Here is a 26,397-nt window from a genome sequence, read left to right on the forward strand (position 1 = left end):
GTGACAACCCACAAACCTGGATCAAGCCACTGTCCCTCCCCCCTTGGAGTGGATGGAATATCCTCTCCCCCCACTATACTTTCAGGACCTAAGCCTTCCCCTTGTAAACACCCAAGTGGTTTACCGGCCTCAGACATGGATGCCAATTTGAAAATGTGTGTGTTCTGCCGAGTCTGCTCAAATATTCACGGGGGCAAAAAACTTAACAGCGTGGAGGTCTTTTCCACATCAAGATTTGCAGTTGTCCAAAGAGGTGTGCCTGTGTAGCATCTTGAAGCAACACTTGGTAGCTTTTGTAACATTGTTCCTCATCACCAGTGATAGCACGCTGTGATAGATCGTGAAGTTACCATGGTTCGACAGCAATTTATCAGAACCGAGGGGAATATAGCGGACAGTGCTCCAAAGGCAAGTCTACCTGTGACTTCTGATTTTTCCTTTGCTAGAATTTCAACGGGAAATTTATTTCTGAGAAAATCCCTACGGTGTTTATGGGCAACTTCATTATTGTGTGGACGGTGGAGTCAGGCACACCTGGGTTTGAATCCCAGCTTTGCTCCTCAGTAGCTGTGTAAACGGGCAAAAAATGTACCTTGATGTGCCTCAGTTTCCTTATCTGTTAAACTGGAATAATCCGATGTACCTCACTGACTATGGTGAGACTTACTTGAAATGAATGTTTGTGGTGCGACCCAGGAACAGACACCACAGATCCCTGCTTCCCCTCCCCCCACGTCACAACTCGAGTTCCAAAGCGTGGCCTTCTTGTTTCCATGATTGAGCTTGTTGAATCGAGCCATCAGGATGTTCCCACATCTTGGATGCCCCAAGATGTGTGTTCTTTGGGGCCAGGGTCTGACTCAGCTCCTGGGAACACACTCTGAGCCTGGCACCCATCAGACATGATTACCGTTTATTGAAGGAAATCGAATTGAATAGTTAAACAGAGCCAAATACGCATGTTTTTTGGGGGTACGTAATGGAACAGTAGAGAGATGTGTGGTGTGACGTTTGCAAACGTAGTCAGGAGGATTTCCAGGGTGTACGTAATTTCTCCTGGCCTGTGAATTTTAGAAAAGATTGCTGAGTATTGATGAAATTCTAAGATGCCTTCCTGCTCTAATTCCCTGCCAAGTTTACACATGAAGACTTTTCATCTCGATTGGCCCTGGAGGGTTAAATCCTCTCTAGGGACATGGATGTTCCTCTTCTAGAGGTCGGGAAACCACCCCTGCCACAGCTGTGAGCTCCAGAGCCACCCTGCCTTCTGGGTCTGCCCTGGCAAAACATGGACAGTGGCCACCTTCTGGACCACCACAGATCTTGCCACTGGAACCCAGAATGACGCTACTGAAAATTCCAGTATCTCCATGACCATGATTGCTGGTGACAAAAAGAAGAAATAGCTAAAAAAAACAGCCTCTGTCTCACCTCTGCATTCTAGATCTTGCATCTAATTTGCAAAATTCAGATCCTCTCCAGAGCTGCAGGATTTGGAGAAAATGCAGGAATTAACTTTCCAGGCCTTTTAATTCAGAAAGGGGATACTCGCGGCTTTCTCACTCTTTGGACCACACTTCCCAGTAAGACGTTCATTTTACTTGATGATCTAGTAGCATATACTTAAACAGAGAAAATGCCCATGAAGCCATATTTAACGCAGAGAAAATACCCAGGAAACCATTCTGATGTTTTCTGTTTTTACTTATTTCGTTTTTTAATGCTGTGTAGGATCCATTACATTTGATTTCAGGCTCACAAATGTGCGCAAAGTCCAGTTTTTAAAATGCTGCACTATTTGCACATGGTGGGGAAGAGCACGGAGGGCTAGGTCACCACGCCCACCATGCCCACAACACGCTTTGTTATGTCCATTCCAGCAGACTCAGTAGTCCCTCTGGCTGGAGCCTATGGCTTGTAAGTAATTCTGATACCTCTGGATCCAGGACCCCATGGGGAAGCATCCTGGGAGCAGGGCATCCATACCTCCTCCAAGATGGTGGCTACCACTCTGGACTCTAAAGCACAGAAAGTAGGGGAGGTGGACAGCCCATTGAAGGATAAGGAAGCAGAAACATGAATGGTGCTTTGGTGGACAGGGTACTAGCTTCATTTATAGACAGAAGGGCAGCTTTGGAAGCTTCTGGTGTACCTAAATCATCAAGAGTATTCAAAAGAACACTGGGTCTTGTGCCAAACTTACCAAATTTTTTAGTCCAGTTCTGCCACTTACAGTTAGATTTCTTGGGTAAATGTTTTCACTTCTGAGCCAGTATACTCATCTATAAAACAGGATAATAATTCCCACTTTGTGGTATGTCCTTGGACAATATATAATATCTCTCTTGTTTTTCTTGGCTGTAAAATAGGCTTTGCTCCATGGGCTAGTTGTAAAGATCAAATGAAATAAATTGGGTGAGAACTGTCACACACAGGTTCTCAGATGTCAGTCCCTTTCTTAGTCATTTATCCTAATCAACCTCCTTTTCCTTCCATCTCTGTTAACTTGGAGTATTAGTTATCTTTTGCTTTGTAATGACCCCAACGTGTAGTGGCTTAAAATAATCACCATTATTTAGCTCCCAATTCTGCGGGTTGGCTGGGGAGCCCTTCTAGGCTCTAGTGAGTGTATCCAGTCACCTTGTGGGACTGATGGCTCTCAGGTGATCTAGGGCAAACCCTCTTACACATCCAGCAGTGTGGCAGACTAGAGACCAGGGCATCCAATTCTCTATCACATGGCTTCTCATCCTCCAACAGGGAGTGCAGGTGCACTCACATGGTGGTCTCAGAGTTCCAAGCATTGCAAGAGTAATATATGCCCCAGTGAACAAGCACATTGCACACCTCTGCTTCTGTCATATTTGCTATTGTCCCATTGGTCAAAACAAGTAATATAAGCCCGCCAAGAATCAATGTGGGAGAGTGCTACCCGAGGGTAATTATTATGCACATATTTACACACAATTTACCACGACTAGTAAGTTTGGACTGTCCATGGTTCCCCTTCCCAGAAGCTCTGCAGAATACTGGACAAAAACCACATCCCTCATTTTTCTCCCCACCTATAGGGCTTACAGGAAGTGAGAAAATGTTTGTTGTAGACCATTGTGTCTTATCCAAAAAGGCACATGTTGAACGTGGATGGCCTAATATTATATAATTCATATTAGATATAATATCTAGTATTAGATGTTTATATTATCTAATATAAACTTTCTTTTCTGGTACATTTTGGGAAGTTAAAGTATAGAAGGGAAGGAATGTGGGGGAAGGAAAGGAGACAGAGCATCCCATCAGCCTTGGTTGAACCCCCACCATCCATCAGCAGCTCTAGTGTCTCTTCCACATGAGACCCTCACCGAACCATTGAGGGCTGCTTATCATTCCTATTTCCCAGATAAAGAAACTGACACTCAAGCAAGATCACTCAACTAGAAAATGAACTCAAACCTCATCTGCCTTACATCAGAGCAAAATCTCTTCCTCTCCGAGGCAGTATGAAGACCCAGGCTGGTAAATATGGGGCCTCATTCCTGTGGTTTCCTAAATGCCCCCCAGAGAAAACATTTTTCATTTTAAATGAACATAGCATGCTCACCTCTGACTACAAAACAGGTTTACAAATACAAATGGATTCCTGAGAGAATATCAAAGTGTTTTGGTTCCATTGATGTATTTAAGAAATGTCATTTTTCAGGCTTGGGAAGCCATTCCAAAATAGATGCTTTGGACTTTTTAAGTTTTATTTTTAATGTTGTCTTATTTCTGCTTTCATTATTATAACCTTGCAAGTTGTTTTGTCCTGACAAAGCCAAATGAATCGAAGTCTTAAGTTTTGATCTTTCAGTGTGTGTGTGTGTGTGTGTGTGTGTGTGGCAAATTGATCCCAGCCATGTTGACAAAAGGAACATAAAGTTTAGCAAAGCACATGATGAAAAACCATAAGAGACCTACATTGACCTACATACACTGAAATTTCTGTTCTCCCAAAATGTTGAAGAAAGGAATGTTCTAGGTGATTGAATATGCTGGTTAATACACAATTCCATGTGGATCAACTGCTCTCAAATGTTTGTTCCCAGGGATCCCAGACACTCTTGAGAGGACTGCCATGAGAGCACCAACGTTTGATGGTCTCTCACTAAGGACTGTCTTCTCATTCGTTCTAAACTCACCTATCTGTTTCCCTCTTGTCCTCCTCCGATCCATCGCCATTCCTCAGCCTGAGTATCTCTGAAAGATGCAGTGTGAGTCATTCATAAAGTAAGTCAGCTGGCATTTATCAAGTGCCCACCATGTCCCAGACACTGCTCCAGGTTCTCGGGATACCACTAAGATCCTTGCTGTCGTGGACTTATGGAGAGATAGGAGGAGATAAGCAATGAGCCAATGAACAAATGAATAACCATGAGATTATTCATCGTGATGAATGTTATGATTATGGGAACTGATGAGGTGACAAGAAGAACCTGGAACACTACTCCAGACTAGGGGTCGGATGAAATGAAACCTGTTGGAAAAGGCAAACCAAGCAAGGAACTGGGGGAAGAACATTCCAGGCAGAAGGAATACCTAATGCAGAGGCCATAAGGTGGGAATAAGCTTGCCAAGGAGCAGAAAGGTTCATGTGGCTAGAGGATGATGTTTATTGGGATGAGAGATGGAAAACTGGGCCAAAGCATGTATCTGGGTCATGTGAATTTAGATTACTATTGTTCATCCCAGTGGAGTTGTCAAGTAGGCACCTAGGTATAGAGCTTAGAGTCTAGCAGAAAGGTTGAGGTTGAAATACAGACTATGGAGTGGGGCAACATACATATGGCGTAGAAAGTCATGTTTTAGAAGAGTTAATCCAGGAAGGTAGTGTAAACAAAGAAAGGAAGAAGCTGCAGTACTGAACTCTGGAGTTCCCCAACATTTAAAGGGGTAAATAGATGTGAAACAATCAGCAAAGATGTTAAAAAGGTAAAAAAAAAAAATAATAATAATAAAATGAAAACCATGCCAACAACAACAATAACAACAACAAATCAGAAGAGCACGTGCACAGACCGGAACCAAAAAGTATCTCAAGGAGGAGTAGTGGACGACTCCCTTCAGTGGCTGCCAGAAGGTCAAGAAACATGAGACCCACAAGTGACCCATTCTTCCTAGATGCAGAGTGATAGAAGCCAGACGCAAAGGAGAACATACCATGTGATTCCATTATACGAAGCTCAAAAACAGGAAAAACTCATCTATGGCACTGGGAGTTCTGACTCCAATAGTTCAAAGCATTTCATCTTTCACATCTGTTATCCTGGCATCTCTTTGGAACATGCAAGAGCCAGGTGGTACCCTGTGCTGATGTTTATGTAATGCTGTTAATATTTTATTGGAGCCATTTTCAGTCTCCTAGCCAAGTAGACCACAAGCATGGTGAAGGCAGGAGAGAAGAGCATCCCCTGTTTTGCCCAATGAAGTGCAAAGCGAAAAGCCCACCACTCACTCCTTCCTTAGTACCTGCTTGCTACATAGCAGTTCATCGGATTCATGAGTGAGTAGTGGATGATATTCCACAATAGATTATACAAAGACGTGGAAAAGCTGGTGACAGGAGAGACAGCCCCAGGTGGTCCACTGCACCTGAGAAAAGAATGAACCCTAAGTCAGGCTCCATAACACACAGCCTGGTGGATAGAACTCACTTACTAATGGATCGAGACACCCGGGTTTGCATCCAGGTGCTGCCATGTATTCGTTCTTTGCCTTTGGCACGTTTCTTTAGTCTCTGTGTGCCTCGGTTTCTACATCTCTAAAGCAAGGATAATAGAAGTATCTTCTTTATGAGCTGTCGTGAGGACAAAAGGAGATGCTTCATGTAGAGAGCCTGACACATAGTAGTGATCAACAGGAGTTAGTGTTGGTGGTAACGGTGGTGGTGGACAGAATTATACTTTGGCAATATGATTGCTACTCTTCCTTAGGCATTAACTCTGTTAAATAGTGTGTTCCCTACTTCTTGAAATTGTGGCTTGTTGGGGACACAAAGGGCTTTTGGGGTAATGTCATGTTCTGCTTCCAGGTCTGGGCTCTGTTCATGAGAGTGTGTTCAATTTGTGAAAATTCATACAGCTGTCCATCTAGGATATGAACATGTTCCTCTATGTGAATTACACTTCAATACAAATAAGAAAAAGATCCTTCAGTGGCTCCCCTTAGCTTTCAAGCTGAAGTTACTGTTTCTTAGCTTAGCACACAAGTACCTTTAAGACCCAGCCCTTATCTTCTGCACATCAACTCTTTGAAGTGCTATGAATATACCATCTCTGTTACCTCATCATGGCTTCACTCATACAATTTCCTCTACTCAAAACCAAAACTCAGCTCAAGTACCATCTCTTCCGGGAAGACTTCCCTTAGATGTCCTTAATGGGATTCACACTGTCCTTGTACTTCCATCCATCACTGCATTTACCACCCTAATATCTTTTTTTTTATTTTTTATTGTTATGTTAATCACCATACATTACATCATTAGTTTTTGATGTCGTGTTCCATGATTCATTGTTTGTGCATAACACCCAGTGCTCCATGCAGAACGTGCCCTCTTTAATACCCATCACCAGGCTAACCCATCCTCCCACCCCCCTCCCCTCTAGAACCCTCAGTTTGTTTTTCAGAGTCCATCGTCTCTCATGGTTCATCTCCCCCTCCGATTTCCCCCCTTCATTCTTCCCCTCCTGCTATCTTCTTCTTCTTTTTTTTTTTTCTTAACATATGTTGCATTATTTGTTTCAGAGGTACAGATCTGTGCTTCAACAGTCTTGCACAATTCACAGCACTCACCATAGCACATACCCTCCCCAGTGTCTATTACCCAGCCACCCCATTCCTCCCACCCCACCCCCCACTCCAGCAACCCTCAGTTTGTTTCCTGAGATTAAGAATTCCTCATATCAGTGAGGTCATATGATACACGTCTTTCTCTGATTGACTTATTTTGTTCAGCATAACACCCTCCAGTTCTATCCACGTCGTTGCAAATGGCAAGATCTCATTCCTTTTGATGGCTGCATAATATTCCATTGTATATATATACCACATCTCCTTTATGCATTCATCTGTCAGTGGACATCTTGGCTCTTTCCACAGTTTGGCTGTTGTGGACATTTGCTGCTATAAACATCGGGGTACATGTACCCCTTCGGATCCCTACATTTGTATCTTTGGGGTAAATACCCAGTAGTGCAATTGTTGGATTGTATGGTAGCTCTATTTTTTGAGGAACCTCCATACTGTTTTCCAGAGCGGCTGCACCAGCTTGCATTCCCACCAACAGTGTAGGAGGGTTCCCCTTTCTCTGCATCCCCGCCAACATCTGTCGTTTCCTGACTTGTTAATTTTAGCCATTCTGACTGGTGTGATACCACCCTAATATCTTTATGTACTTGTCTGAAGTTTGGTGAGAGTAGCAACCTTTTTTTTTCATTAAATTGTGTCATTTTGAGTAAGAAAGAGCTTGAAAAATAATGATTACTTAAATAAATGGATGAATAACATTAAAAGGAACCCCTTTTCAGATGTATGACCATAGAGAGGTGGAAATGGAAAAAGACAGAGCTGGAAATTCTTTAGTACAGGTTACTCGGGTTTCTCTGAGAATGTGCCTTAATGTCATGGCCAGTCTCGATTTTATCCACTTAACCCTGTTGTAAGAGGTGCTCTCTGAGAGCAACACTTTTACTTCTAAACAACCTAAACGGGAGTATTGAATGCAAAGGACATAGCTAACTCTGTGACCAGTAGTTTATTACTAACATGGAATAATTAACATGAAAATGGCCACCTGTTAGCACAGCAACAAGCAAGAGATATTTAGTAAGCATTTATTGGGTTCCTACTGTATACCATAGTATATACTATCCAGGTGGAATTCAGACTTACATGTTCAGCAACTCTGGAAGGAAAAATTGAGGTGGCTTTCATGGAGCCCCTCTATGCATTAGGTATTACATAGATTATCTCAATTCCTTCAACACCCCCCAAGGTGGGGATTATCAGCCCAATATCAAGAGATGTGGCTGTGTAATCACACAACTAGTAGAAGAAGGACAAGCAGTACAGAGGTCCTTCCACCTCTAAAATCCAGGTTCTCCCATCCCCTAGATGCCAGTTCTTAAGCAGAGCAGTGGGAGCTAGTCAGTTTGCTGAGTGGTTTTTTTGGGGGGCGCGGGGGGATCAGGGGATGCTGAAGGAAGAGGCAGAGAGCTCCAAGACTCATCTTTCTCAGGTTAGAGAAAGACACATTGCTCTTTCCTTACCACGCTCTCCCTTGCCAAGCCCCATGTGAGGAGTTTTGAAAACCAGAAGCAGCAATTTGTCAAGCAATTTCCTTTTGCTGTGTGCTGTGTAAGAGACAGCCATGGTGCTGCTCTCGGTGGTTGAGATTTTGAGTGCTTTTGCGCTAGGGAGCTTGTCTGCATTCCTCCTTGAGCCCGGGCAGCAGGTAAGCGGTCCCTGCTAGCACTGAATGTTGTTTACACTGCAGTGTACAGAGACTGGATAACTCCGGGTGCTCCGTGTTGTTCAGTAGGTCCATGAGCATTGCTGGGCATCACTGAAATGACCGTAGTGAGATAGAGAAGACAGAACACTTTGGGTTCCTAGGCTACTGCATGAGCAGGGTATCTATCTTTCTGACTACCTATTGATTGATCAATCTATATCTGTATCTGTCTACATATATATTTACATATTACATATTTATAATTTAATATATAATTTATATTTATATCTTTGTTATTTATATATGTGTATATATATATATATATATATATATATATATATATATATATATACCATTTTCCCTCTGTTTTGTATGGTTTCATCCCTTGTGGAATTTCAAAAACTTTTTGGAAAATTTTCCAGCCCATATACAATGACAGTACCGTCCCTTTGTCTCTCCATTCTAACCCTTCTCTTTGCCCGCTGCCCTGGCCCACATTCAGATCTCCTCTCCTTGCTGGAGACATGGCAACAACTATGTCGCATATTTTCTGTCTGTCCCCTAGCCTTGCAATCCATTCTCTAGAGTCACGCAAATAATGATGTCACCTCCCTTCTCCACCCCCACTTAAAAAATCACTCGCTCCCTATTGCCCTATTAGCTGAAGATCGAATTCCTTGCCATAGGTTACAAGGGCCATTCCAAGGGCACCTGGGTTGCTCAGTGGTTAAGCGACTGCCTTTGGCTCAGGTCATGATCCCGGGATCGAGTCCCACATCGGGCTCCCTGCTCGCCAGGGAGTCTGCTTCTCCCTCTGACCCTCTCACCTCTCATGCTCTCTCTTACTCTCTCTCTCTCAAATAAATAAATAAAATCTTAAAAAAACAAACAAACAAGGGCCATTCCAAACTGTTTCCAGGGAACTCTCAAGTCTCAATTCTGACCAGTCTTTCACAGAGAACCTTCAACCATGGTGAACTCACCCACAAACTTGCCATCTGCTGTCCATCCCCTGTGTCTTTGCTTGTTGCCTGAATGGTCTTCCCTCACTCCTAACTGGCAAACCCCTATTTTTTAAGACACCATAATATCCAGCTGGAATGTCTCACCCTCAATAAAGCCCCTCTGTGAAGTAGGCAGAGCAAAGTTCAATGACTGCCTTTACACCTTAGAAAACTCAGATTCGGAGAGAGGAAGGAGCTGGTCCAAGATCAGACAGTGAGTACGCCCATGCCAGAAAGAGACTCAAATTCAGGTCTTCTGATTGTGATTTCTGACCTGTATGTCAATGTCTCTTTGTTGAAAATGGCGCAATACTTTCCTGTGTCGGAGAAAAGTGGCAAACCTTACGTGAAAGAACCTTTCAGCGCTCTCTAAAAGGACTGAAATCCTCAAGCCATACGAAGTGCTTAAAAGAAATACTTTTCAAGAGGCGATGCTTGGCAGCAGATTGGGCGCCTAATGTCTGCTGCATACAGCAAATGTGCTCTTTTGCACATTTGACTAAATTCCTTGCAGGAGAACTCAGCATCATGATTTTAGTGTCATATTGCCTTTGGTTTATCGTTTTATTACCAGAGCAAAAAACTGCCGTCCTTTTTATTCGATTAACATTATCCTGGGAGTGGAGGGGAGTATTTTGTCGCTGACATTGTTTCAAATAGTCCGTGAATGGTGATAATGATAAAAAGCAAAGCAACTTTTAGTCCTCTTACTATTGTTTTAAGTTCTCTACAGACCAGGGACCCGCTTATTGTCTGCACCTGGGATGGACCACTCCCCACTTCATCCCCCCGACTCCCAGGGCATGTTGATCAAATGTATCTCACGGGGTTCTGAGGATAACCGCAGAAGGGAGCTACTGTTATCATTTTGCACATGAGGATGATAGGCTTGGAGATGTTAAGTCACTTGCCTGGGGACACACAGCAAAGTTACAGGATCTGAGCCGTGATCTGTGAAGGCCGGGCCTGACTGGCCTTGTGTGCTGGGGCCTCCAGGTATACAACAGGCATTCAGCAATGCTTAAGCAAATCAAAGAATGAAGAAAGAGCTTTGTTTGGCAACTACTAAATGAAGGGATCTGGGAAAATCTTAACTCCTTAAAAAGAGAAAAATAAGAAAAAGGTCCCTGAAACCTGAATTTTGTTACTCATCCTTTAAGTTCTGTTCCATATCGTGGACTATAGACTATAGAGTAATGCTGGCTATGATCTGTGAACTGGCCACTGGAATGAATTAAAACACCCTTGATGACTACTGCTATTTAATAGACACCTACTGTATGCCAGGATCTATAAAAAGGGTTTGAGTGTAAACCACAATCCTGGGAGGCAGGCAGTATTTGTTCCCATCCTATAGATGAAGAAACTGAGCCACAAAGGGGTCATATAAGTTATCATGGTCACAAGGCGAGCCAGTTGTTGAGCTCAGCCAGGACTTAACTCAAGATTGCCTGACTCCAAAACTTTTGGTCTTTGCATTTCTGGGCAGAACTAAATTTCCTGGTGGTCTTAGACCCCCACCAAGTTGACACGGATGGTACCCGGACTGTCAGCCCCCTCACTGAATCAGCCTAAAGAGCATATAGAGACTATGGCTTTCAGAGCCAGCTCAACAACACCTTTTGCATGGCTGGGCTCACGCTTAGCTTTCAGAAACAGTAACAGTTCTGGGTGACAGTTCCATAAATTCCCTTTCAGATACAAACTCAACTGCCAGAATCAAGATTTTGGTAATAAAAATGGAAGAATTTTCATTTTTACAAGTGTGACTGAAGCTTTTCACTGTGTAGTACGATAGCCTTTTTATATTCTGTCTATTCATCCCCCCCATACATCCTGTGTAACGTTCCTACTTCAAGAGCTTAAAGCATTTGCACCCAAGTACAATTCGAGTTCTAAAACAATGCTTAAAATAGAGCATGCTTGCCAGTGAATTTCATCAACATTTGGGCTGTGGTTACAGCAAGCTAGACACTAGATCTAATTCTTTTACCAATACTAACACTTCATCCTCCAGCCCTGTCAAAGAGGTGCTGTTATGGGGCGCCTGGGTGGCTCAGTCATTTAGCGTCTGCCTTCAGCTTGGGTCATGATCCCTGGGTCCTGGGATCGAGCCCCGCATCGGGCTCCTTGCTCAGCAGGGAGGCCTGCTTCTCCCTCTCCCACTCCCCCTGCTTGTGTTCCCTCTCTCGCTGTCTTTCTCTCTGTGTCAAAAAATAAATAAAAATCTTTAAAAATTAAAAAAAAAAAGAGGTGCTGTTATTATCAGCTCTGGGTTACAGACGGAGAAACTGTGGTACAGAGAAGCTAAAGGATGTGGCCCTAGTCACAGAGTTAGGGACGGGCTGAGTTAGGTTTCGAAGCCAGAGCCTACCTCCGGGGCGGTGCACGTGACCACCAGCCTACACTGCTGCTTCCGCTTACTGACCTTCCCTCCAGGTTCCCTGCTCTCCACCCCTGTGGTCAAAGCGGAACCCTTTTCAGGGACAGCTATTTATCTTTTACTCACCTATTCCTTCTGCAAGTGTGCACTGGCTACTGTTTTGTGCATCTTTGTTTTCTGCCATGTCCCCGCTTGGTTGGGACTTAATCTCTCCCCTCTGTATCCAACCTGCCCCTCTCTTAATGGTCACTTCAGTGATGACCACGCTCTTTATTGTGCCCCTGCACCTGACCATGAGCCTTAGGCAGGACTGAATGTTTGACCCAAGCAGACTCCTTATGCACACACGGTGAGTCTTGAACTGAGCAAGAATCTTCTCAAAATGGCCAAAGAGAGAAGGCATAAGGTACAAGGCATACAAAGATAGAAGGCGTAAGAACTCTCAGTAAGGGAGAAGTGAGAGAGCCTCTTGCTAATTTGTAGGATAAGTAGAAATCCAAGTTCAAGGGCAATAGTCATTAAGGTTCACTGGGTCCTTTTGTTCCCAAGACCCAGCCTCTCAGTTTTGCCCTTAGCTTCCATGAGACATCGCAGTATCCTTAGGATAAAGCCTGAGTTTTCTGAAACTCTGTTGAGTTGGGTATCGATCTGTCACCAGAGGAATCCAGATAAATATGGCTACCCCTTCCTTCTAAAGCCTCTGTTAGGTTCTGGAGGTAGACAGGACACCCGCCTTGGCTCTCAAAGGCTTTGTGGTCTTGGGGGGTGACAGACATCCAAACAGGAATTGTAAAACCACTTTAGTGGAAGTAATCAGGGCGTGCAGTTGCTTGATTCATTGGAACAGTAGATTAAAATGGGGAACTATTGAAAAATTATACTTGAACATTTTATTTATGACTTAAACATAAAATAATACATTCATTACCTGGTCTTTTAAAATAAGGCCAAGGCATTTATTTCTGGCTTTGATCTATTGTTTCTTATTGAGACCATAGCTAATTGTGCATCAGCCAAGACTTCTAGTTTCTTAAAATGGAGCAAGAATTTAAAAGTTCTTGCAATATTATCAGAGTGACTTTTAAATTTTTATCACTTTTCCCACAAACATTCATGGCCACCTGGCCCATGTCTTAATTTGGTGGCGATGTTTTGGTTACTCAGCATTACCAAGTCTTCCCGAAGCATTCAATTCCATTTTCATACAAACAGCAACACTCATTCCTACTTGTTTAAAAATTTTAATTTAATACCTAATTAAATAGAGTGAACACACTCACAGATAAACCGACATAATTGCATTTGGGAACAAGCCCAGAGGCTCCTGGCTGCATGGGACTAATATGAAATAGAAGCTGTGGGCATTTAAAGAGCTCCTTATGAGCTGGGGACCTTCAGCCCTGTAAGTGCCCAGCTGACAGGTGTGAGGGAGGGACTGGAAAACGTGGACCCACTGAGTCAGGTAATCCAGAGCGTTGGTAAGTGGAGGTCAGCCAGGAGAACTGTTACTGCATTCAAGTAGTACAGGAACTGGTTCAGAAGTTGGTGGAGGTTGCCATCAGGGCAGAAACAGGCAGGTCAACATGGCATAGGATTCGGGGGGGTGCTTCACGGAGGGTTTCACTTCAGCAGAGCCGTTAGAGAAGGCATGCCCGGGGCAGGTCCAGGACGATCAGAGGAAGGCGTGGCTCATCTGAATAACTGTCTGGTTTAGAACACTTGGGTGGCGAGCCCCTGGACCAGGATTGAGCATATGCCTTCTTCCTGAGACTTGCCACAAATGTTTAGGCTCTGCAGATCCGAGTTCTCATCACTTGCTCTGTGCCTGGCTCTGAGTCTTGATGCCAAACTGAGTAGAAGCCCAGCCTCTCCTCCTTTACCTTTACAGCTCTCGCAAGGCTCCTAGGACCTCATCGGTGGCTTACAGAGCAGTCTGCCCCGAGTCACTGGGTTCTCTGCTCATGGTGCTAGCAAGAGCTTACCCCGACTTACCGTCATAGTGCTCGTCAAGCTCCTGCCAGCCACATTCGCCTGACCTCTCTGCTACCATGACTGTCACTTCTTGAGCCTGTCATCTCTGAGACGGAGCCTGTAAGCCCCCCAGGGAATTCAGGATCACATCTGTTTGTTCACTCCTATATTCATAGCAGCTAACGTACTTGTCTACAGGAGAATCTCAGTAAACGTGTGGAGTGAATGAATGAGTGAATTTCAAAAGAGACTGTATCCCATAGCCTCAGTACTAGTTGTCCCCCTGTGCCTGCAGCACCTTCTCTAGCTTTCTATAGGACTGCTCCTTCTGTCCTTTAGCTCCCGGCTTCAGTCACTATTCTGTCCTTTAGCTGACCGTTCAGCTAAAGTAGCCACCAGCTCCTCTTCATCTCTTCCAGGATCCGTTTGTTAGCTCTAGAACACTGGCTCTCCAGAGGCGAGTGCCATGCCTGTTTTGGTTTTCTGCTGATTCTCCACGCCCAGCACTGCACCTGTCACATGGCACCTTCTCTTTGACATGGTAACTGAATGAATAAATGGATGAATCATGATCCAAGTTCCAGTGGCGGGGAGGAACCATAAGCTTAAGTCTCTGCCATCTGTGTGTTCACCATTTGTTTAGGAAGCATTTATTGAACTTCTGCTATTTTCAGGAACTGAATGCCCCTCAAAGCCATGATTAGCACCTACTCCCATCCAGCACGGATGCATGAGCAGGGCCACAGATACCCAGGAAGCTGGCAAATAGTGCTAATGAAGACAAAATGGACATGATGCACGGTCATTTTCAAGAACCACGCTTCTCAGTCTCATGATGAGACAGCTTTCAAGAGAGGAGAAGCCTCATCGTATGAAGCTCTGTGGGCACTTCACTGATAAAGCCCTTTGCATGGGAGCAGAGTTAAGGAGAGCAGAGAGGAGGGAGGGAATTCATGCCAGGCCTATCGCACGTTTTATTTCATGGAATGCTCACAACAAGTCTGGGAAGTAGATGATTTTATTGTTATTTGCCAAATTAGGAAACTAAGGCACAGACATGACCAAGCTCACCTAATACTATGTGACTATCAGTGATGGAGACAGGGTCTCAGACTTGCTGGTCAGCCTAACAAGCCTGTCCCTCTCCATTGCTTTGTTCCAGGAGCGGCTTGTGCTATCTGTGCTCCCCCGCTTTGTCGTCCTGGAAATGATCAACGACATGACCAACGTTGAAGACGAGCACTTGCAGCACCAGTTCCATCGGATCTACATCCACCGCTATGAGAACGTCAGGTGAGAACCACGGCACCCTCCCCCGCCGCCCCCCCACCACCACCCCAGCTCCTTGCGTGATCTGGCTGTGCACCTCACTGCTCTCATCTGATTGTCATGACTTCTGTCTGCCTGAATGTCAAAGCCTTTCTTTATTTGGTTGATTAATTCATTAACCTGTGATTATTCATCATAGAGTTCCTTTCCAAATTGAGGCTCAAGAAGAATGTCAGAGAAATGCAATTATATTGGCTTGCCTGCCTTTATATTTCGAGTGGAAAAGCAAAAGCCTTTTACATTATGATTGAAAAAAATAATTCCAAGATGTGATCTAGACTCCTCAGGTGTGATCACGTAGCTCTGCTCCTTATATCCCTTATAACTTTCTTCAAAACAATATAAAAAAGGATTACGGCTGATTTTGCTTTTGTAAACATACTTTTGGCCAACCATTCATCCATCCATCCACCCATCCACCCAACTACCCACCACTCACTCACCCATCCATCCACCCAACTGTCTACCCACCCAGTCATCCACCCATCTGCCCAACTACCCACCCACCCTTCCACCCATCCACTCATCCATCCTTCACCCATCCATCCATCAGTGCCCTCTCTGCCGAGCACTACCCTGGACAATATGGTATGTACTGAAAAATTAGAGGTGGGGGCTCCTTGATGAGGCAGGGCAGTTTTAAAATTCCAATTCTACTTCTTCCTTGTGTGTGACCTTGGGCAATTTACATAGCTGAATCTTAGGGACCTTCTCTGTAAAACGGGCATTTTAATAACCACCTTGCAGGGGTTGATGCAGATGATGTGAGTGAAGATACATATAAAGCATAGAATAGGGGTAAGCATATAGTAGAGCATTGGACATATTGTAGATGGTTTCAGACATGTTTCCTAATTATAAGCAGAAACAACCTAACCCTGGTTGATTTAAAAGAAGTCTGTAGAAAGGCTGAGTAGTGGCTCACAGAATGATTGGGGAAGGATGGAGAGGCAGGCTCAGCAAATGGGCCAGAATCACAGCTGAACACTAGGCCAGTGAGTACGCTGCCTCCACTGTTTCTGAAGAATCCACTGCTTATGCTACCAACTCTGTCGCCTTCCCCAACACAGCTGCTACCTCTTGGATTCCTCCTGCAGTCCCCCAGGATCTGGAGTGGCTGACTCTGCCTTGCCCCCACTCCCTGTTCCCCCGCCTCTTTGCGCTGCGAGTTAACTCGGGCAGATGTGTCTGATTGGCTTAGCCCAGTCACTCACCAGAAGAGCAGATTTTTCATGAGACGATTAATAAACTAAGAATGTTAAAAAAAAAAAAAAGTGCCTGGAAAGCAGATATCTGACATTTTCAGCTTGTACAGTAGAATTATATCTCCCTCCCACTAAATATCATAGAGTGAAAATTCCCAAACGTAGGAGAAAAGTTTATATCTTAAATAGCTCTAAAACTGACCAGTGTACCCTCTTGGTTCCCTTCTTCTTGACTTTGGTCGGAGGGAGGAACAACTTTCCTTCTTACCAGCCTCTCTGGGCATTCACCTGGCATGCTGGGACACTCACTTGAAAGGAAGTCCAGCAGAAAGCATGGTTCTAACCCAGCAGACGTATTCATAGAGGTCATTATCAGAGTTTTGTCCAAGAATAGAGCTACGCTAGTTTAGATGCCTGGGTTGCAAAGCAGCCTTTTGTCAAATAGCCGCTCCCATAAAAGATACTCCCCAGATCCACGAATTGGTCCCATCTGTAATGCGAACTCATCAATACCAGTTGTAGATGACAGGCTTAGGGAAGCATCTATAATTATAACACATTGTGGGATTCTATTTTTACAGTAAGCAAAGGGTGCAAGTGGATCATAAAAAGAGGAATACCTAGAGTGAGGGGGGTGGGGTGATAAAAGAAAGCTTCCTAAAAGAGATGATTCTTATTTGCCTTATTGGAAATTGAGTCAGCTTAGTGAAAAATATCAAAGAAAAGGAATCTTAAACCGAGGGATTAGTACAAGTGAAGGCTGAACAGTGAGATCTATCTGTCTATATCTGTATCTCTATATAATATATAACATATATATTATGTATATATGATGATATTCTCTGATATTGATGATTATCATTATTATATGAGATATGTAGATATGTAGATATGAAAAGAATATTATGAAAGTGCCTGTCACCATGGAAAAAGTGATGGTGGGGGAGGAGTAATTACCCTTAATAAAGAAAAAAAAAAAAGGGGAAAACTAAACAAGCTTGCACACCCACACCAACATACTTGGGAGCCTTAAGTTCAATAAATGACATGTTTGACTTTCTTTCTGCACCATCAGTTTTCAGTGCTTCCCTTAGTCAAGAACAACTAAAGTGACTTCTGCCTTCCCCACCTCACCCATTTATTTTAAACCATTAAACTGAGTTCTTAAGCTTGAGACAGACCCTCTTGCAGAAGTGCACACTGCACTAAATTAGAATTGGGTTTGCTGCCCTGCATTTCTCAACGGCCTCAGCCCACAGCAAAGAAGCCGTTCTAGCAGAAGAGTCTGGAGACCCTGCTGCCACATTGGGCCTCTCTGGCCATCACAGAGGCAGTTGGGGGCGGCGGGAGGGGGGCGGGATGCCCACCGCTCCCTCTGGTATCGGGAAGAAGAATTCTGGGAGGGGTAATGGGGTCCCTCCAGCCACTGCAAGGTTGCTAGTTGCTAAAATAAGACCAGAGATGAGAAAAGCAGAGGAGGGTGGTCCTTAGCCCATGTCTGAGAACAAAGCCAGACCGGCTGCTCTGCCCTGTTCCCCAGCCCCTAGAGCACACCCACTGCAGTGGAGGGAACAGTTTTTAAATTATTTCCAATCCTGTGTCTGTCTCTTCAGGGCAACCCACCTAGTTCATTCTTTCTTCTCTGTTGCTTATATTATTGTCTGTTGTTTTGTGACCCTTCCCTAAAAACAGTCTGCTGTAAATGTCTGACTCTTGATTATATTTCCTACAATTCTTGGCCTCCTGTTGTGTATGTAGGCATCCACATGTCGGTACGGTGTGTATAGTAAGGCATGCACGCGGCCCTTCCTGTGCCCAGGGGACTGGGAACCAGTGGATTAGGCTTCTCGTTCCAGAACACATTCTCTGAGCCACATCTCCTGCTAGACTTCGGCTGCATCATTTCATCTTTTGGGGCCTCATTGTCCTAATCTAAAAGCTGCACTGTTTGCAATGGACAGTTTGGATTCTCATGTTGATTTCAGCTCTGTGCATCTGAGACTTTCCTGGATTCTCTCTGGAGACCTACTTGGCCACTTGGTGTTTTACTGGAAGCCTTTTGGGCTTCTAGTCCCCCCTGCCCAATTCTATTTATTTCCCCTATTTTTTCCCATATATTTAAGACGCTTACATTATTCAGAGTAATACTGTCTGCTCCAATAAATCACTTCTCAATATCATTGATTTAAATTCAATAACATTTTTTCACACAACTGCCCACTGCTGATGTTCCTGGTCAGCGGGTGACTCAGGGACAAAGGCCCCCAAGTTTTATATCTGGGTCCTCCCCTAGACTCAGAGTTTTGGCATTCAGCTCTTGGAGGAGAAATGGGTAGAAAAGGCACACCTCCTTGGCCCAGAGATAACATGTATCACTTCTGTTCAGATTGCATTGATGAGACCCATGATCCCATGGCCCTACCCAGACACGAGAAGAAAACAGAATCCCCAGCTCAGCGGCCTTTCCTAGTGACAGGGGAACATGGATTTGGAGGATGGTTCGCTTCTCTCCCAAAGCTCCCTTCCCCTTCCTCTCGCCCAGCCCCACGCCATTGTACATTGGCACATTTGCTGGTGCACGTTGTTTGGATCTACTCAGGAGGCAGATTTGTCTTTACCTCTCCCGGTGTTAGACAGTTTAATGAACCTTCATCAGGGATCAGAAAATCCTTAGTTTTAGAGGCTTACTCAGTCTACCTGCTTTCTGGGCTGGCTGTTCTCTCCAGTCAGCCCTGTCCACGGGGGTAGCCACCACATTGGCCATGTAGACCAGAGTTTCATGTACAAGCAAAATGCAACTGAATGGGCCCAGAGAACCTGTTGGCTTTTGAGACCTATCTGCATGGCAATCTATTAAACACTTCTGACTCCCAAAAATTTCCCCAAGGAGTTACATATCCTCCACTTATCAAGAACTATGTTGTGATTTAAAAGTTACCCACTTGTAGGTAATGGTACAGAGTTGCTTCAGTGATCTCTTCTTTATTATCAAGAAAATGGAAGCTCAGAGAGGTTAAATAAACTTTCCAAGGACACACAGTTAGGAAGAAGAGTCTACCCAGGGCCCATGTTCTTAACGATTCTTTAGAACTGTGCTAAAGCTTTCTTCAAGTCTCTCCATTTGCAGAACAACTATTAGGTAACAACACTTATTTTTAGCCAAATAAACAACTTACATAAGCAAATTGGATTTGAAAATTAACATGGCCTCTTCAGTACATTCTAAAATGAGTACATTCCAAGAAGATTATCATGGAAGGTTCCAAGTTAATACCTAGAATCAAGAGACCTGACCTGGAGTTCACCACTTGAGGGATAGCACACCAGAGTGATAAAGAATACAGATTCCAGAGCCAGGCTGCCTGGTTCAAATCCTGGCTTTTCATGTCCATGGGCAAGTTACTCAGGTCTCCATCTCCTTATCTGTAAAATGGAGATGGTCACAGTAGGTCCCACCTCATGGATTGTTATGAGGAACGAACGAGTTAATACATGTGGAACTTAGGACAGTCCACAGGAGATACTCTGTAAATGTTGCTGTAACTCTTCTTATTCCCGTTTGTGTCAACAGTTAGGAATTCTTTCAGCGGCAGGTAACGAATGATCTAATTACTTTCTCCTCTGATACCTCTCTTCTCTCATTACCTCTCAAATGCAATCATTCAATTCTAGTACATTTTTGTAAAATAATGAAAAGAGCTAACACACTTACGGAGCACTTACTATGCCAGGCACGGTGCTAAGCACTTGCTACCCACCAACGAGACAGATACTAGAATTATCTCCTGCTCGCAAATCAAAGGCTTAGAGAAGTTCAGGAAGTTACCCAACGTCCTGGTATTCGTAAGTGGTGAGCTGGGCTCTGAACTCTGATCTGTCTAGACTCAAATCCTATGCACTTGGTCCTATGCACTTGGCAGATGCTGTGCCATCGGAACGCTGTACAGGACAGTGACCGTGTAGTGACTTGCCCAGAGGAAACCGTATACACTAGAAATCTGAAGGCATCAGGCGCATGCTTAAACCCCTTCACTGGTTTTCCATCACTTTCAGGACAAAGTCTGTATTCTTGAACCTGGCTTACCAGCCCATTTCCAACATTGCCCTGCTCCACATCTCTAACTAACACACACTCTCTCTCTCCCCTCTTCTTTTCCCCACCCCATTGCTCAGTGCTACCCTCTGACCAGCTGCCCCTGAATTCTTGCAGAGCTTCAGTACATTTGCCCCTCTTCCAACAGACCCTAAGAGGTGCCGATTGCCCTGCTCAGACTACCCATCCTACTCACTTTACCATCTGTCTAGTCACATGGGTCCTTCAAAACTCAGCTGAGACTTTGTTGCATCGGGAAACTCTTGATCCCCCGTGACTGGTCATCCCTCAGTGTGTCCTTCTGTCAGAGTACAGTGGTCCCCCTGTTATCCGTGGTTTCAGTTTCCCACGGTTAACTGCAGTCCAGAAGCAGATGACCCTCCTCTGACTTAATGTCAGAAGGTAAACAGTAGCTTCACACTGGAGTGCAGTGCCTGGCTCATTCCGTCACTCACCCCTCGCTTCATCTCATTACGTAGGCATTTTATCATCTCTCATCAAAAGAACAGTGGGTACAGATGTTTTCAGAGAAAGACCACATTCACATAACTTTACAGTATATTGCTATCATTGTTCTATTTTATTACTATTGTTGTTAATCTCTTGCTGTGCTTAATTTAGAAATTAAACTTTTTTTTTTAAGAAATTAAGCTCTATCATAGGTATGCATGTATAGGGGGAAAAATAGTCTCTGTAGAATTCAGTACTCTCTGCAGGTTCAGGAATCCCCTGGGGGTCTTAGAATAGGTCCTCCTCCCCCACCCACCGTCCTTGGATAAGGAGGGGGCTGCTGTATTCATCTCCTGTGTTGTTTCTGTCTTTCTCCTTGACTGGCCTACCTCAGTCCCTATACTGTGAGCATCTTGAGACACACACTGCATCTTTTTTATCATTTAATCCAACTTCCTAGTACAATGTGTAGCTAGACACATGGTAGATGCACAGATATTTGCTAAAATAATGAAGGCATTACATAATTAATTCAAGCAATAGTTGTTGTTTTTTTTTAAACAGGGGCCTGATTCCTAATCAGTCCATAAATGGGCTTCAGGGAAGGTGCAAATTCCTTGAAATGAAGTGCAAAATTGTGAATACTTGTGCATTTTTAGGAGAGAGAATTCATAGCCTCTATCAGATTTTTAAAAGGGTTTATAACGGAGACAAATTTAAGAACCACTGAATACTGAGGTTAGTAACCAATGTAAGTCAACACACATTGCACAATGTCTTCTGGCTAATTAACCTATCACATTAAAACTAAGTTACACTGATTGTAAGACTCGCCATTATTTTATGCAACAGTAAGAAAAATAAAAACGGAAAGTTTGAAACACTGCTAAGATGGTATCCGAGCTTCAAAGATGATACAACATGAAAAGTGCCTCTGCTCTTTTTTATGTTCTTCTTCTTTTTTTAATTTTAATTCCAATATAGTTAACACACAGTGTTATATTAGTTTCAGGTATACAATATAGTGATTCAACAATTCTATACATGATTCAGGGCTCATCACAGTAAATGTACTCTTAATCCCCATCACCTATTTCCCCCATCGCCCATGCACCTCCCCTCTGGTGACCACCAGTTTTTTCTCTATGGTTAAGAGTCTGTTTCTTGGTTTGTCTCTCTCTCTTTTTCCCCTTTTGCTCATTTTTTGTTTGTTTGTTTCTTAAATTCAACATATGAGTGAGATCATATGGTATTGGTCTTTCTCTGACTGACATATTTCACTTAGAATTATACTTTCTAGCTCCATCTATGTCATTGTAAATGGCAAGATTTTACTCTTTTTAAAGGCTGAATAATGTTCTATTGCATATATATACCACATCTTTATCCAGTCATCGATTGATGGACACTTGGGCTGCTTCCATAATTTGGCTATTGTAAATAATACTGCAAAAATAATAATTTTTTCAAATTAATGTTGTCATATTCTTTGGATAAATACCCAGTAGTGGAATTACTGGATCATTTAATTTTTTGAGGACTCCATCCTGTTTTCCACAGTGGCTGCACCAGTTTGCATTCCTACCAACAGGGCACGAGGCTTCCTTTTGCTCCACACAGAGGGACCTCTGCTCTTGCCTGGGTCCCTGAGCTGGTGCAGAGAGGTGGGTGGGGGCGCAGTGCCCTACAGTTTAAGTGGACAACCCCAACTCTGCCACGTATTACGAGGGGACTGTTAGGCAAGTCTCCTTGCCTCTCTGAGTCCCAGTTTGCTCATCTTCACAGTGGAGTGGCATCCCCACATGCTCACTGGGTGGACGAACTAAGGCAGTGCTCATACAGTGCCTTGCTTTCAGATGGCTTTCAAGGACTACCCCCTTCCCTTACTTTCCTCATCCCTTATGCCAAACATATGCAGAGCTAAGACCTGACCTCACTTAAATCCTTAGTCAGCGTGAGAGTTTTAGGCAATGAACTATTCCGCCTGAGGTCTCCCAGCTCTGCTACCTATTCCCATAATTTTTGAAAAATGCCACTCTCTATTTGCCTGCAATTTTAGGTATGTCATTTGCTGGAGATAATGAGATTTTTTTTTTTATTCTTTGTTCCCCTGTGTCCATTTCACACTATGTTCACAGCATCTGCATTGTAGTTCACTGTGAAAACAGAGAGGTAATTCATAAAGCTTCATTTTGCTTTCCACAACAAATTGATCTGTTCATAGTGACAAATTCCCTTTGGGGATGTTTGCATTGCCCACACTCCATGGCCCTGCACAGGAAGAAGGGCTTTCCATTGCCCCCTTGCCCTTCCTGAACCCCTGGGGGGACTCTGTCTGCTGAGATATTTGTTAAATACTGACACGTTCCTCCTGACTCTCATGGCAGGGAGAACTAGAATCTCAGACCACGGTTGAGTTATTTGGATGGTGTTGATGTCTTCCAGGATGGAGTAAAATATTAATATGCTTTCTCCCCACCCTGTCTCTCCCCTGTTGTCTAGTATTCTTTTTGCAGATGTTAAAGGATTTACCAACCTCTCCACAACCTTGTCCGCCCAGGAGCTGGTCCGGATGCTCAACGAGCTCTTTGCCAGATTTGATCGACTGGCCCATGTGAGTTGAATTTAATTCCCTTCTAGTCTTTTGTGGGAGTGAGGGACTGCATGTGGAATTAGGGAGAGGAGGACTCAGGCTTCATCACCAATTATCTCCTGTCCTGCTTCCTCTTCCCTGGTGTGGACCCTCAAGCCCCGCACCTTCTGGGAACCAATAGTAGTTATTTCCAGATCTCGGATGGGAGGTTTATCAGATTAATTTTCCCAATTGAGAGATAGCCGGTTGAGTGACAGTTAAGCCAAAGCCCTTTTTTTCTGTTTTCTGCCCCTTCCCCCCATTACTTCCCTCTTCGTGTGGCCAGGTGCCATCCAGCTGCAGCCTCAGTTTAGTTCAGGCAGTGATGGCTGCCTGCAGCTTTCCAGCCAACTCCAGCCATCTGAAACAAATTAGCCTGTTCTTTAGAGCCAGTAATCCACTGGACCGCCATTTTGTTTGACCTAGCCTAACAGCTTTGTTTTTAGCCAACAGGACACTATCTTTATTTTTCAGCTGGCTCGAGAGAACAGGCTAAAGGAGATGGACATTTGCTCTCAAAACACAGATTCCTAGTCCTAAAGCATACAAGTTGCAGAAGAATATCATTGTCACACTGTATTTTAGAGTGGGCTTTAGGTTCAAACAGGCATGCCTTAATTTCCTTCTTTGTAAAGTGTGTTTCTATCAGTGCCAACTTCACAGGGCTCTTGAGAGAATCCCATGCAATCATATCAAGTGGGAGTTCATTTTTCAGAGCGTCCAAATGTCCGAATTTAAGGCTGTCTCCGTCCAACGAGAGCCATTCATACTTGTATCTGAGGACCTGCTAGGTGTTGTGCACTGTGCTATGTGTCGGGAGCATGGGAATAACAAAAACACACTTTGTCCTTCCTAGAATTAATTCTAGCCAGGAACACATCAATAAATGATCAATGCACAGTGTGTTGTGTGTATGATGAGGGTGAGTCTGGGATGCTGTGGGAAGGCAGACTCCGCACATAACCCTTGCATCAGAGAAGACTTTCCGGAGAAAGTTACTCTTAGACTGAGTCTTAAAAATGGGAAAAGAAATACAATTGAATACTATTCAGCAACAAAAAGGAGTAAACCACTGAGACACGCAGCAATATCAGTGAATCTCCAAAGCAATATGCCAAGTGAAGGAAGCCAGATGGAAAAGCCTAGATAACGTTGTGATTCTGTTTATAATACATTCTAGAAAAGGCAAAATTATAAGGACAGAAAAGAGATAAGTGGTGGCCAGGAGTTGGAGGTGGACAGAGCGCGATTGATTGCACAGAAGCATGGGGTGCAGTGATTTGGGGAGTGATGTGGCTCTCCATATGTGAGCAGGACTGTACCCTTTTTCAAAATAGTCAGTGGAGAGTCTGCTTCTCCCTCTCTCCCCACCTTTGCACGCGCGCACACTCTCTCTCTCTCAAATAAATAAATAAAAATCTTAAATAAAAAAAAAGAAGCTAAAGATTACTAGAACATCAAGGGCAGGGACACTGTAGTGAGAAAGGAGCTTAGAGAGCAAGCAGAAGTACGTTTGGAGGGCATGGTGCAACTTTTTAGGGGATGTGAACTTTGTCCTGTAACTGGGCCTTTCCCCTGGTTACCTTACACACAGTGCAGGGGGAGGGGGGGGACAGGGTACACAACCCGTTGGTCCGCAATGGGTGCAAGAAGCTATCATCCATCTTTGGGGGTGAGGCTTACTGAAATTTTAAGAAAAACTTTTTGGAGAAAAAAAAATTAAGCACAGATCCATGGTGGAGTAAAATTATTATTAATTTGATAAGACTATTAAACGCTCATCAACTGCCTGGTGTATGTTACTTACCGCTCTGGGTGTTTGCCCTGGATTCCCTAATTCAGTTCTCACAACAGACCTAGAAGATAGGTTATTTATTGTTCCCATTTTACAGAATGAGTGACTGAGGCTCAAAGAAGTAATCTTCCTAGAACCTGGTAGGTGGGTATATCTGTGATTCAGGCCGACTGGCCCAGCTGCTCGCTTTTTTTTTTTTTTTTTTTAAGATTTTATTTATTTATTTATTTGAGAGAGAGAGAGCGAGAGCACAGGAGAAGAGTAAGAGGGAAAAGCAGGTTCCCTGCCAAGCAGGGAGCAGGACGCTGGAATCATGACCTATGCAGAAGGCAGACGCTTAACCCAGTGAGCCACCCAGGGGTCCCACAAGTGCTCCATCTTGACCACCAAGCAATGCCACAGGCATTTTAGGAGACAGAACACAAGACATTGGCAGATGCGTTGCTGCCCATGCAGGAGCTTGAAGGGTTAGATCCGTGGGACTTCAGGTGTGGGCTGGACTTGAATGTACCTGTGCAGTTCCTCTCTGTGTCTCCATTTTCTGTCAGAATTGCAATGGAGGATAAATGAAAAAAAAAAAAAAAAGACAAAACAAAACACATGAAATGTCTCTTAACCTAGAGACTGTCTCCACATAAATACTCAGCACCCATTAGCGCTCCGTAGCTCTGACCCCCACCCCGGGTGCATCAGTATCTATTACTCTCAGGGGCCTCCCTGGAAAAGTTTGAGAAACACTGCCAATAAAAACAATTCTACTCATCTTGGAATGAGGAAACCTACTTTCAGTGCCTTTTGCCCCCAGCAGTGGGCCAGTCACTTAACCAACTGGGTCAAACTCTGCTTCTGTATAAAAAGATTTTAGAGTTGACCATTTTTGCATTTTTTAGCATCGAGATTCTGTGGCTTTATAAAGATTATCTGTCTCACCATGATTTTTCCACTGTAGATTTTGTTTATGTTGCATATCAGAGAGAATTCACCTTGCATGTGAATTTCATACACTGTACCTCTTTCTCTACAACATTACTGAAATGCAGGAAA

At 43.9% G+C, this 26,397-nt stretch overlaps 1 protein-coding gene across 4 annotated transcripts in view; it reads left to right on the top strand.

The window, feature by feature from the left end:
• ADCY8 (adenylate cyclase 8) overlaps positions 1 to 26,397 on the top strand; it is a 233,870-nt gene that overhangs the window by 72,935 nt on the left and 134,538 nt on the right. For all 4 annotated transcript variants that reach the window (XM_036067359.2, XM_036067360.2, XM_036067356.2 and 1 more), the window contains exons 3-4: positions 15,012 to 15,142; positions 23,429 to 23,540. In XM_036067359.2, the coding sequence (XP_035923252.1) occupies positions 15,012 to 15,142; positions 23,429 to 23,540 (243 nt within the window). The remainder of the gene's footprint in view (positions 1 to 15,011; positions 15,143 to 23,428; positions 23,541 to 26,397) is intronic.

This window comes from Halichoerus grypus, chromosome 5, assembly GCF_964656455.1.
Source record: "Halichoerus grypus chromosome 5, mHalGry1.hap1.1, whole genome shotgun sequence".
NCBI lineage: Eukaryota > Metazoa > Chordata > Mammalia > Carnivora > Phocidae > Halichoerus > Halichoerus grypus.